This window comes from Nestor notabilis, unplaced genomic scaffold (assembly GCF_000696875.1).
Source record: "Nestor notabilis isolate BGI_N333 unplaced genomic scaffold, ASM69687v1 scaffold4829, whole genome shotgun sequence".
Lineage (NCBI taxonomy): Eukaryota > Metazoa > Chordata > Aves > Psittaciformes > Psittacidae > Nestor > Nestor notabilis.
In genome coordinates this window covers 14,655-31,518 of record NW_009944891.1, presented here as the reverse complement: position 1 = coordinate 31,518, position 16,864 = coordinate 14,655, and the positions used below count along the sequence as shown (strand labels likewise).

Here is a 16,864-nt window from a genome sequence, read left to right as displayed (position 1 = left end):
AGATGGTGATCAGGCTCAGATTTTATTATTAAAGTACTAGTTTTCTGTTAATAATGAACATAATCCCTTCTAAATTAGAAACATAAGATATGATTTCACCTGTAACCTAATGAAGATGGTCCAGGTGGTTCCATTATTTTTCTCTTCTTTTCTAGACATTTACAGTGGTGTAGAGTGTAAATGTATGCTAACCAGTCTCATTTGTTGTCTTCTTTTCCAAACAAGGGCATATTTTCTCTGCTTGTTTTTATTTGAATAACTTTGTTACTGGGTGGGTGGTTTGACAGCCGGCTGGGACTTGTTCTGAAGTGAGCCCCAGAATGGGAATCTTTTACTTCACTCAGTAGACACGTCTCTTTCTTACCCTGAGCATGACCAATAAGGGAAAACCTCCCCTCTTGCTGATGCCATCATAAATGTGCTTTCTCTCTTTGTTAACAAGTTAATGCATTTTGCTTTCAGAGAGGCTCAAAAATTCACTGCCAACATGGGGTTTGCTAAGGCTTCCGGGTAAACTAGTGCACTAACTCAATTGGATAACTGTAATACATGATTAGTATAGAATCATGGCATCATAGAATGGTTTGGGTTGGAAGGGACTTTTGAAGATCATCTCATCCAACTGCCTGCCAGGGGCAGGGAACCTTCCACTAGACCAGCTTGGCCTTGAACACTGTCAGGGATGGGGCAGCAACAGCTTCTCTGGGCATCCTGTTGCAGTGTCTCACCACCCTTCCAGTAAAGAACTTCATTTAATGTTTAATCAGTCTCTTTCAGTTTAAAACCATTACCCCATGTCCTATCACTACACTTCCTGATAAAGGCTCCTTCTCATGTTTTCTGTAAGCCCCTTAAAATACAGGAAGGCCACAAAAAGGTTTTCCCCAGAGCCTTCTCTAGGTTCAACAACCCCAACCCTCTCAGCCTCTCCTCATCGGGGAGGTGCTCCAGCTCTCTGATCATCTTTGTGGCCCTCCTCTGGACGCTTAAAAAGGTCCACTCCTATTTATGACAGGGGCCCCAAAGCTGAATGCAGTACTACAGGTGGGTTCTCATGATGGTAGAGTAGAGGGGCAGAACAGACTCATCACTCAGCCCTGACTCAGGTGCAAGTCCTTGCACTTGGCCTTGTTGAACTTCATGAGGTTCACATGGGCTCAGCTCTCTGTGTTATTACACATTAAATTAAATGTCTATAAATGCTTTTGATATGCTTGAATTAAGATATTTTACATGATCTTTGGACGTTAAGCTTCCACGAACAGAAGGCTTGTACTCTGCCTTGAGCAAGATTTAGCATCTACCTTTAAAAGTAGCTTTCCTGGGAAGATGCAGCTAAGCCTCTGTACATTTCCTTACTACTTTTGCACATGCTCGCGTAGAAACCAGCTGGTTGTACTGAAACTTGGATTAATTTGAAGTGTGAGAAATGGAGCTTAACACAAATGCAGGTATGACTGCAGTTACTTCTTAACCGGGTGTGTGCGGAGGTGTAGAAAGGTGGTTGTAAACCAGAGAAGGTATTAAGTGAATCCTGAGGACATGGGGAAAAACCTGTATCCATACTGAAGAAGTCAATCCTTAAAGTAAGGTATCATGAGAAATGGATAAAAGAGGGAAAATTATATGGGGCCATACTGAAAATATTCCAAGTTGCCAACCCTAATTAGTGTTTGTGAAATCCCTGACTGTTGCCATAGCAATAAATGTGATACTACAAATGCAGCATTCTGACTTCTTCACAGGATCAAGCGAAGTTGGAAAGGAGCAAATCCCTGTGTAAACATCAATATCGTCAATTAATTAGGAAACACAGCAAGATAAATAATAAGACCCCATGAAGGTAAATTAATTTCTGTTTTCTATCTGCTACGTTTGAAATTTCCCCCAGTATCAAGCGATCTCAGTAATTCACTTTCACTCCACAGTAGTGCTTAATCACAGACCACAGTGGAAGTTATTGTGGAGAGAGTTTTTTAATGCACTACTTAGCAGGTTAAAGAACTTGGGTTATTTGAGATATTTCAACTACTTAAATACATGTCTGTCTTTAAATGTCACTTTGCTTATTTATTTATTTATTTATTTATGTATTTGAGATAAAATTTTACCATGAGCCAGCTTGTGCCCAGGCAGCCAAGGCGGCCAACAGCATCCTGGCCTGTATCGGAAATAGTTTGGCCAGCAGGGCCAGGGCAGTGATCATCCCTTTGTACTGGGCACTGGTGAGGCTGCACCTCAAATACTGTGTTCAGTGCTGGGCCCTTCGCTACAAGAAAGACATTGAGGTGCTGGAGCATGTTGAACAAAGAGCAACAAAGCTGGAGAAGGGTCTGGAGCACAAGTCTGATGAGGAACGGCTGAGGGAACTGGGCTTGTTTACTCTGGAGAAAAGGAGGGTCAGGGGGGACCTTGTTGCTCTCTGCAACTACCTGAAAAGAGGTTGTAGTGAAGCGGGTGTTGGTCTCTTCTGCCAAGTAACAAGTGATAGGATGAGAGGAAATGACTTCAAGCTGCGCCAGGGGAGGTTTAGGTTGGGTATGAGGAAAAACTTCACCGAAAGGGTTGTCAACCACTGGAACAGGCTGCCCAGGGAAGCAGTTAAGTCACCATGCATTTAAGACGCATAGATGTGGCATTTAGGGACATGGTTTAGTGGTGGACTTGGCAGTGCTATGTTAACAGCTAGAGCTGATGATCTTACAGGTCTTTTCCAACACATGATCCATGATTCTATGAAAATATTAAACAATAGGGGAAAATGGCATTTTTTTTCGTGTGGTCTTCTCTCTCGTATGACTTCAGAATACTGTACTGGACAGTAAGTAGTTCCATTATACATACATATGTATCTTGCCACATACCTATTTACAGCTGGAATCCCCCCCTTCTCTTTAAAGAAAGTCCCTGTTTTCATTTCAGGTCAGAATCACAGAATCATAGTATAGTTAGGGTTGGAAAGGACAGGACCCTAAGATCATCTAGTTCCAACTCCCTGCCGTGACCAAGGACACCTCACACGAGACCGTGTTGCCCAAGGTTCTGTCCAACCTGGCCTTGAACACTGCCAGGGATGGAGCATTTACCATCTTGGTCTCACGCAACTTTCACAGCCATGTCACAACTTCATGTATTCAAACTTCTTCTGTAACCAAATGCAGCCAAAACATTCCATATTATGGATATAAAAGTAAAGGCATCTAATGTTTAAAAAGAAAGCAGACAAAAAATTGCTAAAAGTGTTTCCATACGGTAAACAAGTTTCTTTTTCTTTTATTTGACAAATCGCTGTATTGGTAATTCTCACAAACACGAGTCTGGAATACAGTTCTCAAATATGTCACCTGCTGCTAAGATTTTGATTAACTGACTCTCCATTTATTCAATTACTGCATCAATAGTTTGTAATTTTTAAAAGTTAATCCTTTTCATCCATTAGTAATTATTGTTTAATCCATATCTCACAGTATTCCTAATGGTCACTTTCATTCATTTCATAAAGAACAGCTAAATATCTCTTCTGTAAATCCTGTATTGCAGCACAGTTCCGAACATATGACTGACCAGGATTTTGAATAGTCTCGTGGATGATTTATGTATACAGAGTAAACAGGATCAGTTTGAATGCATGGGTTAGTTTGACATGTTCAAGGCTTTTATTGTTATTTCATAAAATTTTATACAGTGGCAGCATAAATTGCCCAGGGAATGAAAAGGAAAATGAAATAAGAGCATTCACTGGACACTAGCTTAGTAAACAAAAAATTGTACCCCTAACTCTGTGACTGAAATGCTGTACACCCTTGGGCATGGCACTCTGCTCCTTTTTTCCCCCGTGTTGCTCCTCTTTCTTTTTATTTTGTCTATTTGGACTGGAGCTTCTCCTGGGTGGGTGGGTACTGGAGGAGCTAGTTAGGGTAGCTAGCAAAATGGGGTCCTGATCTCTGTTGTGGCCTCTAGGTGTTGCTATAATACAAATAATTAATCAAAAGACATGTTTCGTAGTGTCCATAGAGGGAGTTGCCAATTTTTGACAAAGCCATGCTTAATTTTATACAATTAAACCTCTCTCTCTCTCCCCCTTCTCTCTGCAACGCAACTGAAATGTTAGCTTTGTGTATTGGACAAATGAACCTGAATGTGAAAAGTAAGGAAGATGTAGAAAAATATTTCACTCACCTCTAGTTAAATTTGCTCATTTCAGGATGTCTTGGTGCCAGTATCCCATCCAAGGATGGTCCTACTAGAAGAACACACTATCATACTCCTAACTCAGCCCAGCCTCCCACTGTCAGAGTCCATCATCAGATATCACACCACTTTGCGAGGACTCTGCCACTGATGTGGTTTAGGAGTATAAGTACATAAGGCACACATAAGGACACAAGAGCAGGTGATCTAGATCAGGACACAGTCCTGTTCTCATGTCTAAGGACACAACTTTTGGCCCCTGAAGTAATTGCAAGTTAAGATACTTGTGAGTTTAGTGAGGATAAGCTTTGTCTTGTAGGGTGAAGATTCAGAACCTGGTGTGGGTTGATCACAAGATCTGCATGTTTTGCCTAACAGGGGACTATTATGCAGAACTCATTGCCATGATCTTTAACAATTTCAAGATTCGTAGTTTACTTTAAAAAATAAGGCATGAAAAAAAAGAGCAACAAATAATTTGGAAGGGTTTGAGCAGCCTTTTGTTTCGTCACATTTCCAAAGAAGGAGCTGCCGATCCTGCAGCCCACCACAGCACATCATTTGATGTAATCTCCAGCGGAGCAGCTCCCGCCGAACAGCTCTCGCAGAGGTATGTAATAGCCATCAGTACTTGTGGCCATACTCAGAATAGTGGCAGATGCCTCTCAAAACTGCATTTGTTGAAAAAGCATTTGTAGCCAAACAGTTTTGTCTGGCAGGGGATAAGCGATCCCTCCTGCAAAGCAAAGGCACAGTAAGGAAAGCAATTGGATGCACATTTAAAGAGAATGCTGCAGGTGCCTGCTGGAGTGATGTCTTACCAGCATTTACTGACACAAAGGGGCAAAAGATGGGATCAGAGCTTTGTCCTCTTTCTAGCCAGACATCAGTGCTATGGGACCATGAGCCCTATAGCCATCCCCTCCCTCCCTTATCATCTGTGAGTTAATTACAATCCCTTCCTAGCATGGAGTGAAAGCACAGTGAGGGGCAGGTAGTCCCCCTGCTCTGGTCCTCTGGTCCATATGTAGCTCAGCCTCTGGGGTGACCATGGTCCAGCTCTCAGTATCTAACAGAGATTGCATAACCAGATACTGCAGGGTCTTATTGTATTTGTATAAAAGCTGCTTTAATCAAAAGACTAGCCATTAAATTGCCAGTGTTCTTAAGCATGCTTCACCAATTTTTCACTTTCAAGACTCAAGTAGACAATTTTTTTTAATGTTTTATAAATGATAAAAAATTCACATCAGATTTTAACAGAATTAAGCATACTTATTCAACACACATGGGGCCTCTGAAAAAATGTTATTCAATTTAATAATTTTAATTTACATTGTATATGTACAAGAGCATTTCTTTCAACCCACAGGTTAACACCACAAAAAAAAAAAAAAAAAGAAAAAAAGAAGAAAAGAAAGAAAAAAGGAAAAGGAAAAAAGTACTGCGGTCAGCGGAGTGAAGAAACTCTTGAAACACTGTTGTCTGAAATAAAAGCAAGGCACTCTCCCTTAACACCTGATATATTCCTGAATTCTGCCTAGACAAAGGCATGTTCACACTGAGAGAGCTCTAAGAAAAGAAGTAGATTTATTCTGCATTAACTCTTTCCTTTACCACTGTGACCTGTCGCTGGTTATACTCTAGGATGAATCTGTGTATTGAAGAAGTGGACATGAAGAACAATTCCACGGGTGACATGACTTGGGAGAGTATCACAGTTAAGACTAGTTATGGAAGACTGGAGGACACCGGCTACGTGAAATCTCACATGGGGCTCTGGACCTGCTACCTCCCACTCACATCCCACTTAATAAATAAACCTTGCTCAACAAAATAAGCAATTTTACTGTACTATGCTGATTTGCCTGAAAATTCTTTGAGAAAGGGCCCACTTGCAAGTAGCGCCTGCGAGCCCTCATCTGGCTGGTGCTCAGCACCTGGCAGGATTTGTCCCTAGATAAAAGTCATTTCTCAAGGGACCTTGTGTCTTACACAAGGAGACAAAAGTAAACATACTTCTGGATTTTGTGTCGGTATGTTTTTGTATGCGCACATGTGTGTGAGTGTGTGTATATATATGTATATATATATATATTTAGTATATACAAAAGCAAATTCAGTCAAAATATATTTGTCTTGCTGGTCAGGCTTGTTACAGCAACCTACAAGAAACATTAGCTTCTCTGATATTTAATTATGCTATTATGTTTGCACATAAGCTTAAAAGTCAATACAAAAAGCAATACTTTTCCAAATATTATCTGCAGGTAAACCGGAAATATTAACTATAGTGATTAGAAGTCTGTTTCCCTATCGACACTACTATAAATCTTGATATAAGAATAATTTTTTTCATAAAAGCACATCCAAACATAGTAAGTGATAAAATACCAGATTACTATTTGAAAACCATACAGTGACTCGATATCTGGGTTATCCTTTGCAGCAATTAGGCAATTCATTTGGCATCTGTTTGATTGTATAATTTAATTTCCATATAAACAGCATAGTTTAAAAAAAGACAAAAGCTAGAATGTTTAAAGCTAACAAAAGATACAGTGACATCAGGTTGACATTCAAAAATTTCCTTAGCAAAATGACCAACAAAATTTCGACTTAATACAGTGCATATAAAGGTTTTTAGAACTAAACTTTTTAAATAGTATTTGAATTTAGCAAAACATGAGCAAGATTTTAATATCAAAGTGCTAAACAGTACTGCCTTAGAAGTCACTGCAAATAAACTGTAAAATAACTCTGCTTGTGATTGGACAGATATTTTATATACAAATGGTTAATAAAAAGACACGCGCACACACACACACGCACACAAATATAGGTATATACATATATATATATACACATTATATATATGTATATAGTTGTCCAACTGGTGTATCTGAGTCAGTGAACACCCCATTTAGTTATCATGTGTAACAGGGCTCCCATGAGCTGGCAGTCATTGCAATAAATACAGGCAAAGCCATTACAATATACCATGCATACAAACATTTATACAAATAAAGACACTATGCAACAAATTATTTCATATTAATATGGCATCAACAGTATAAACATACAAAAAGGAGTACGAACACGGAATGTTTAAACGCAGCCCACTATATCCTTCCTAGCACTTACATTCATACTATTTTACAAGACTTGCTTGTTCTTGAAAACCATCTTCTGTCTGTTTACTAACTAGTCACTTGTGTTAGAAGTCTAAAACTGAACTATCCCTGATGCTGACCCTGTATGCTCCAATCACTACTTACTCGGATTTCCTTAGCTAAGGAACAACTGAGCCACAATTGCTCCCGTGTCTTCCACATACATTTGTCAATAAGTCGCGCTACATGGAATCAAGTTTGGAAAACTCTGTCAGGTAAGTTAGTGCATGTAATTTTCTCACTTGATTTCTTCCGTTTGTTTTGATAGTAAAATAAATTAGTTAATAAATGAGACTTAGTAAGACAGCACTTTAAAAAATTGCACTTGAACATGGGAGCTAACAGCCATTGTCATTTTGCTATATTTGATTTGTATGAAATGTTCAATTGAATGTACTTTGCTAAAAAAGTGAATTCTTGTTTCGATTGTGCTGATGTATGTGCCCTTGATGCAGGAAGTATGCTAAAGGTATTCTCACAAAACACATACTACCCTGGCAAACAACTATTCGCTGTTCTTGTTTTCAAACACAGCTTCTACAATTTTACTCCTCATACACCATGAGGTGTTAAACAACAGATTTAAAACAGTCATGTTAACCTTTTACTGCTGCTGGGATAGCATTGTCCAAAAGTGCCATATTAGCCATTTAAAAAACCCAAATCACACAAAAGAAAACAGAGAACACAACCCCAAAACAGTAAGCCAGTAAGTTTCAGGCCTCAGGTTGTAAGGACAAAGCGCCAGAAAAGACCTCATTTTAGACTCGGAGCTGCTTTTCTGTTAAGTGAGGGCAGAAATGTTAGCTGTAAGTCATGATCTGTTTGCCTGCTCTGGTGGGCATTTGCCTTTCCGGAGGGTGGTTAGACTCAGAAGGGTAAGGTGTCCAGAAACAGCCTGTCGATAATGGAAGGAGCTGGCACCAAATCTTCCAGTTTCAGGTAAAAGATGCGCTGCAGTCCCAGTGTGCAGAGAGAACGCAAGTCAGCCAGAACACCCAGTACCTTCGGCTCTGCGGACTCGAGCGGTTGTCCTTTGTTTTGGCAACTGAAAGTTAAGTGATCTTTCAAACTGCTTGTGATCTTGTTGCATAGCTCTTCCACTTTCTTTGGTTCTTTTAATCCATGTCGTTCTGCAAAGCGAGAGGGAAAAACACATCAGCATCCCTACCAAAAATTGAGAGAACTCATTTTCTTTGGTGTAACCCAAATCTATACTCTGGTACTCAAAGCAAAAAGTGCTTTGAAAGTATAATATTTCTCAGAACAGTTGGGGTTACATGATGTCCTTTAATCTTTCTGCCACATGAAATAAGAGACTGCAAGTGCCATTTTCTCTGCAGCTGCTAAAATAGGTGGCAGAGATACTCAAACACAATTTAAATTCTAGCACAAGCAGTCCAAGCATCCTGTGTATCTTGCATTATTTTCATGATATGAGACAGAATTAATTGGGTGATTTTCCAGCAAAACTATCACAGGAGGTGTTTTGGAGATTTCCGTGCTTCCCCACCAGTTGTGAATGCTCAATAACTATGGCAACCATTATTTATTCAGTGAATTCAAGTGGCGATCGATATCCTTAGCCAGCTCCATCAGTGCCCAGCCTAGAATTCCACCAGGAATTTGCAGACACTCTTATAAGAAACTAAAGGCACCTTACCACCCTTTGTTATTTTGATCAGGCATTGCTTTTTAGTTTATTCATCTTTAAAAGGTCTAAGATAAAAGAAGCCTGGAAGTTAACTATTTTGTTTTGAGTGAGCAATGCTGAAAGTGAAAAGGCTGCAGTGCTACCCATCACAAAAATAAGTCAGAATTCCTTAAAGGAAAGGTAGCTGAGGTTTGTCCCCCTTAAAGTATCATTTTAAAATGCTACAATGATTCTTTAAGCATAAGTAGGATGAATCAGATTTGTGCTTCATTCAAAGCTGGCTCTTTACCGGTACATGTGGAAAGAATTTTGTGTTGTTTGCTATCCAGATTAAGTAGATAAATCAATATAACATTTCATATAACAATAATCTCAATTAATTTTGTGATGCTTTGATTTGACTTCGACTTTCAAATTCAGACTTAAGTAGGAACTGGCTTCATAGCAAAGTCATAATAATTTACATATGAAATAAAATTATACCAGTAAAGGCTGTCTAAGAAAATGCAGGTTTAATTAATTTTAATCAACTAGATGTATAAAAACAGTGACAACAGCAGGCGAGGAGTAATTGTGGCAGTTCTCGTGTTTGATGCATTTGAAGTTGCCTGCCCTCCATGGCCTTCTCTCCCATCTTGTGGCAGCCACAGGCCGTATTGTACCCACTCCCCCGAAGCGAGCAATAGGTACTTTCTCTGTCCATCCCCGAATGAACAATGAAAAGACTTCAGTTCCCTTTATTTCCAGAAGCAGGAGTAATGTCTGCAGAAGGCACAGTGGTGCCTTGCCCAAACGTGTGTATATAAACTCCTCACTGCCTTCCCTTACAACCTGCTTTGGTGACATGTTTGTGACAAACCAATAAAACATGAGGGGGTTCAATGAAGGCAGTCAGAAATGTGAAGGTCTGCTTTTCCACTGATATTCGCCCATTTTACACTTCTTTCAACTTTATTTACTTAGGCAAAGCTTGCTCCTGAAGCATACTGGTTTGGGGTCAGAATCAGAGATGTGCAGGCATGTACATCTCTGGCCAGAAGCTCTATCATTTAAGCACCATCAATCTGCCCTGTTGCTTCAGAGAAACACTCATCCAAGCAGTAACATCCGCTTCAGACATCTTTTTCACCTTGCAGGAATTAAAAACACTAGGTATTCTAAGTGCCTTGTTTACATTAAAACACAAGGAGTCAATGAATATTTAAAGCCTTTCCAGTAAATGGCGTGTAGTGTAATTATGTAAGCCTTAACTATGCAGGTCACTGAGAGTAAATACTTAGGCAGATTCTGCCATTAAAAATCTTGGCAAATAAATATTTTATACAGGTTTGAAAAGCTGTAGGATTTGTTTTTTTTTCTTTACCACTAGCCTACTGAGAGAATCTGCAGGACATTAAAAGACTTCCCGTCTTTTAATCTGTTTTGAGGTTGTTTCCTGGCTGTGTAAATGAAGATACCTTTATAGGTCTAGGGAGCTGAAATACTAGAATGGATCCAAAATCTGACTACAAATTAGCAGAGCACATTTTTAAACCAGTGCCTGTGTACTTTGCTGCAGAGAGAAAATTATCTCCGGCTCTGGAGCATACAGAAACACTGTTAACATTTCCAGCCAGAACTAAACAGTCTTTGTCTCACACTGACAAGTTCAGAAAGTTTCATGAACAAGCCGTATCTATAGTGGCTAGCCATGAAACATGCCAATGCGAAACACAATATGTGCAAAGACCATAATAGTAGTAGCCTTACTTTACATAACAAAATTCAGAATTAAGAGATACTCCATCCTTAAGCCACTCTCTGGTTCTACGATATTAAAGAAGTCTCTGAAAAACCAAACTGTTCTCTCATGCATGAATCACTGTGCAATGGCCTTTGCTACTTGCAAATCTCTACAAAGGTAATTCCTTATGACTGGAATGGCCTCAGGGGGTTCCAGTCTCCCATCCCTAAGGCATCCCTTGCGGACCCACCCGTAGAAAATCAAAGCCATCTACACAGATGCCCTTCAGCTACTAAAGGGCACTGCATGCCTTGGCACTGTCAATGCAGTCTCTGGTGTTAGCATCCAACAAGTTTCTGGGGAATGTACTTGTATAAGAAACAGTTCCTCTCTTAAGTAGACTTGGGGAGTCCTGGCTCTAATTTACTCAAAGATTTAAATTTAATGGGATTCAAATAGCAGGAAGCACATTTTCTTGCCTTTACCACATGGCCAGTTCCATTTGCACAAAGAAAGACCCACAGCCTACTTAACCTTACTCAGCTCAGGGGAGCAGCATGAGGTACCTGTGGTCAGTGTGCACTGGTGCTGGAGCTGATTGCCTCTAATTATTCACCTTCTTCCACAGGATGTTCATATCCACATGGGAATGATAAGGCCAAGATTTATGTCAAGGATGGCTGGTCAAAATGGATAGATTTTCTCTAACTGATTGAGGAGGTGTGTAAATATTATTGTATTTAGACTTTCTTACAATGATAATTAAAAAGGCATGGGTAAAGTGAACATAGAATTTCACAGCTTTGTGTTTTAGGATAACATTGATTTTTGCAAGAAAAATGGTGATTTGTGGCAAAGATGCTCTCCATAAGCCTGTCAAAATGATTCATCAGGAGTCTTGCCTCTAAAGCTCTGCAAACTTAGCAGCTCATCCTGCCAAACTGAATGCAGCAAGTTTTTTACACCTTTTTCCCTTTCCCAGGAACCTCAATGCAGTTCTGTGCTATAATTATGCTGATCAGCAAAAACTTGATAGGAAGAAAGCAAAAGAGCAGGAAAACCCAGTGCCAGCAGTGCTACTCCTTCTTTCCCTAATCTCTGACACAGGGCAGATTATGCAAGGCTAGGCAGACAGAGTGCTACCTTTATGAGAAACACCTCACAAAGAGCACAAGTACTTCAAAGACCCTGAGTACCTCAAAGATCCTCTGTGCTCTGTGTCAGAGTGGGTCAGTTTTAGCCTTAATTCATTCTAGGGTGTCAGCCAGATCAGAAATGCAACAGTTTTACACTGCAGACTTAAAATAGGCATCTTGATTGTCTCAGTTTCAATACAGGTATCTGATTTTCTCTTCCCTCTTCACAATCCTCTTCCTCTTCTATAACTCAAATAAACACAAGGATCAGTTGTCTTTCTGGTTGTCTCATGCACACTCTGTTACACAGCAAGATTGCAACTCATCAGATCCAGCAGTCTCTTTTCCTGCTGCAATCTGGCCCCTGTTCATCCTGCATCACTCTCAGGCACTTCACAAGGGTGCCATAGCTAGGAGCACAGACTTCTTGAGCTCCTTCTAACATCAGTGGAAGGATGGGCATTTTTAGAAGATGGTTACAATTTTAAGTGGATGAATCATCTTCTGGAAGTGCCCTGTATCAGCTGTGCAAGGTACTTAAAAGTCAGATGAGCTGAATGACCACACAGGACACCATTAGATTGCTCCCTCCTTTAAGAAAACCACAGTGTAACCCAGAGACTACTGGTTGCTGTAGAAGGAAAGAGTTCTTGCCTCAGCAAAAGGGTAGGAGTGGAGAAGGAGGAGTGAGTGCTTCGCTTTGGTGCTGACAGTATTTCCCTCAGCAAAGTGGCAGGGGGAAGGCAGACAATGCAATCTGGAGGGTGGTTTGGGTTTTTTTTTTATATCTGGCTCTCCTACACTCCTCCAGTCTGCCACCTGCTTGTATGTAGACCCAGCACACGAAGCACCCACTCTGGAGGATCCTGGAAACAGGACTGAAGGATATCTGCAGCTGAAGAGTAGGTGAGCCTCCCTTCCGCAGGGAAGTTGAACGAATTCATGTTCAGAAGGGAACTGCAGCAGCCAGGACCGTTTTACCCAGACAGGACTCATTACTTTTTCTTGGTATGACTGATGGTGCTAAAAATTGTGTTTGTAAACTGGAACAGAAAGCCCAACAGCAGGAAGACAAACACAAACTCATAATTAATTGAAACCTCACAATATTCTTCAATGTTCTGGTGCCAGTCTAACAAAGCATTAAGAGTGTGAATAAGCCCAATATATACAGTGGTTCTGGGCTGGGCTGTAACACATTTAAAATAAAACATATGCTGAAAGACTTTGGCTGAATGAGGGTTTGAATGCTCTGTGCTCAGCAGCATCCCACTGAGACTGTCAAGTGGGCAAAACAATAATATTTTGATGTGGATAGAGAAAGGAAGAGGCCGAGAGGAAAAGCAAATCAACAAGAGAGAGAAAGAAAACACTAGCAGTTTTAGAGAAGGCAGAAATGTGAGGCTAAATTAGAGTGTGCCCTTGAGATGATCTGCATTGGACTCTCGGTCTTCATATTTACACACTGTTAGAAAAACTGTAAACCAGATCATTATGAATGGTCATTTGGGAAGTTAAGGAAGCATTTGCAAGAATAGGCCGAGCTAATATCTAGCCTACTCTGCAAAGTATCATCATCAACACTATTCAATCCAGCATGGAGTGGTTGTGCGGGAACACTTGTGATCCATCCAGCACACCAAACTGACAGAAATCATCCATGTGGATCTAAGGACAGACCTTGTCCTAAGATGACCAGCATTTTCTTTACCTCATTATATTCTACATCCCAACAGAATAAGTAAACCAAAAGAAAAAGAACAGGATAGAACACATTTCTTGCTTTCACAGGGATGTGGGGTAAGTGTCATGTGTTTTTCCCTAACTACTTTCATTTGGCTGATGCTTAGAGTGCTGCTGATGTGCTCTGAAGGAAGTTGTGTCCAGCCCTTCTTAACCAGCTGAAGGAAGTAAGAAAAGAGAAGAGAGACAGAGAGAGGAAGATCCTAAAGGAGTACTTTAAAGAAAAAAGATGTATTGGGGCAATGCAGAGTTTTAACTGACTGCAAGTCACCCACAATAAACCAGACTTCATTTCTTTCATTCTGGGTGCTCTTTCAAGCTATGTCCTATCTGAAAGGATTTGAAAATTCAGCAGCAATCCAACATGATGCTTTTCCTTCTAGGCAACATACTGCAAATTCCCAGAAAGCATAAAATAAACATAAAATGCACAAATATATGAACTTTCTAGTGGATTATATGATGCAAAATATCACAAAATATCACAAAATTTTATGTTGTGCATACTTTAGTTTTACTCAAAGCAAGCAGTGAATTAGCAAGTATTATGATACTAGGTCTCCTGTCATCCTCTTCGAAATTACTAAACAGAGTGAATGGTCATATATGCCTGTAACCACACATCCTATGCTGTGACCTGCAGCTGTGGTTGAGATAGGACATGGAGCTTTGCTGCTCCAAACAAGTCAGCAGCTTAGTTAAAGGGCACTGGAACTACTCGGGCTGTGAATGGGGAGCTGTTTTGACATGCCTAAATGAGAGAACAGCCTTCAGCACCTTGGGACACTGGGAACAGTGGAATGTCTTTGGTCTCCAATGCCAATTTTTACATTCATTCCCTCTTCCTTCACTCAGAGAGAGATGTTAGTTCTCACTGACACCCTTGCAGGACAGAGAGAGAACATGCAAAAGAGCGTAGCAACTTCTCCTACTTTTCTCTTTCAGTAACACTGCTAATGACCAGTATACATGAGGGATTTTTTTCTAAGAGCACATCTTTGTTTGGGGTATGGACAGCACTCAAGAAATCGAGAAGAACAAGCAGGTCATTACTCCCAGAAGCATATTTCTTTCCCTGGAGGGACAGTTGGCGCTACCTAAGATGCTGTGCAGTATTGAAACAAGCAATGACTATTATAGAACACAGGGTCGTTGTCTTTTTTCTTTTGTGGTTGAACCATCAAGTCATGAAAAGTTGACTAATACAAAATAGAACTGGAGCGATTCGTGCAGTAAGAAGGAAAATCTTGCTCAAGCCAGCATTTTGGTTTTGCAGTGTTGCTAATAAAACTGAACAACTAGACATAAACAGAACTTTCCTGCTCCTTCCTATCTTGCAGCCCAATGACATAGCTATCCATCTGGGACATAGGAGGTTCATGGTCAGATTTCCTTTCTGTTGGAATCAGACCAGCAACTGGGCCTTAGGTGTCCCTCTGAGCACCAGCTTGTCCCCAGATCATCATACACAACAGCTATTCTGCAGCCCATGAAATATGTCGAATGGCCTCAGCACAAAAGACAGTGACTCAATAGTCAGATACCCTATGTTCCTGGTAAAGGTCTCTCTCTCATGCTCTGGCTCACAAAAAAGGCTTGAATCAGGGTTTGCTAACTACCCATTGCCTTCAACAGTCCACTACAGGAGGGAAAAGTACCTTCACCAGAGATAAAGAATGGCACTTAACCCACCCACCTAACCAGGCCTCAGAACAATGCTTAAAATGATCAACAGATTTAAGTTTCCAAAATTCATGTTTATTATTTTTTACTCTTTTACTGGGACTTGCTGAAAACCAGCAGATGGCTTGTTATACTCAAACTGTAGGGAGAAGACAAGCCACTTCTCATGGGATGCCACAACAGAGGCAAATCTCAAGGCTTTCCTGAATATACTTCAATATACTGTCACTGAGGAGGTAGCCAAAGAACTCTGTCCAGCAGCATTTTGTGCCATAATTAACCGATTTTGTCTTTCAGGTTGTTGAGGGTTTTTTTATACTGTTCATCATTATAAAATAGCATCCATTTTCAGGTGAGCAAATTTCTGGCTAAGCCCCTAAGCTAGCTAGCTGCTCTTGGAGATCTGAAACCTGTGAATATAAATCACTAGGCACAGGAGCTTCAGTCTAATTTAGATGGCCTGAAAGTACACTCTGTCCTTAAGAGCGCAAATCAGCAGAGATATACCGGCCTCATGAAATAAAAGAATAGGCAGAAAATTACATTAATTTCAAGCACTATCTCATACAGGTGAAAAAATCAAGAAAAGCTTGACAAAATCAGAAAACCTTCAAGCTTTTATGGACAGAAATGGGCTCCTTTTAAAGGCAACAGTTACTTCCATTTGATTAGAAACTTGGGAAGACCAGCACAATATAGCCAACTCCTGAAAGGGTTATTATCAAGGAAAGCAAGAAATGTGGGGTGTTACTAGTTAAAAGCTATTTCTATCAAATATCTTAGGGTAACCTGAGCCAGGCACAGGACAGCTTTGACTCTTCATGTAAGGGCAAGAAACCAGTGTCTAACTGAACAAAGGATTATCATGTTAAAACAGGGCGGGGGGTTGTAAGGAGAATAACGTTTCTTCATATACAATAGCTTGTTCTGCATTCACTTAGACAGCTCACTGTGGATCCTGCTCACTGACCCCCATCTTCTCAGTCTCCAGGAAGATAATCAAGAACAAGCTATCTGTGTCTATCTAAACCAGACATTTCTAATATATAATAAACAATCTAACTCAGGGATATGTGCTACATATATGTGAGCATATATGCCTGTTTGTAAATATACATGGAGAGACACAGCAACTGTTCTTGATTTATGGATATCTAAATGCATACACATACATATTATATATGCATATAGGTTTGCATATACATACACATATATATCTGTATTTATATTGCATATATGTAAGTATGCATGAACACATGTCAGTGGATGTTTATATATAGGAGTAAAAAATAAGCTGGCAATGCTCTTTCTCACTTTAACGTATCACTCATTTTGAAAATTATTCATACTGAACAAAGCAACTGCAATGAGTTATTCTGGACTTAGGCATTGTATCAAAGAAACAAGAATCTGGACCTTTAAGTACCATTTTCAACTGTAGGAGAAATGAACATAAACTATTTAAGAAAATACTTTTCTTAAAAAACAGAGTCACACGTTTACCCTAACCCTTCACCAAAAGGCAGAAAGGAAGTGTGTCACCAAGCTCTGAACCCAAAAC

The 16,864-nt window shown here is 40.1% G+C and overlaps 1 protein-coding gene across 1 annotated transcript in view; it reads right to left on the bottom strand.

Moving 5' to 3' along the window:
- Positions 1-6,309: 6,309 nt before the first annotated feature.
- Positions 6,310-16,864, bottom strand: part of LOC104412034 (nuclear receptor subfamily 4 group A member 3-like) — a 22,831-nt gene continuing 12,276 nt past the window's right edge. Inside the window, 1 exon segment of the mRNA XM_010022627.1 lies at positions 6,310-8,497. Within this exon segment, the coding sequence (XP_010020929.1) occupies positions 8,235-8,497 (263 nt within the window). The 3' untranslated portion in view covers positions 6,310-8,234.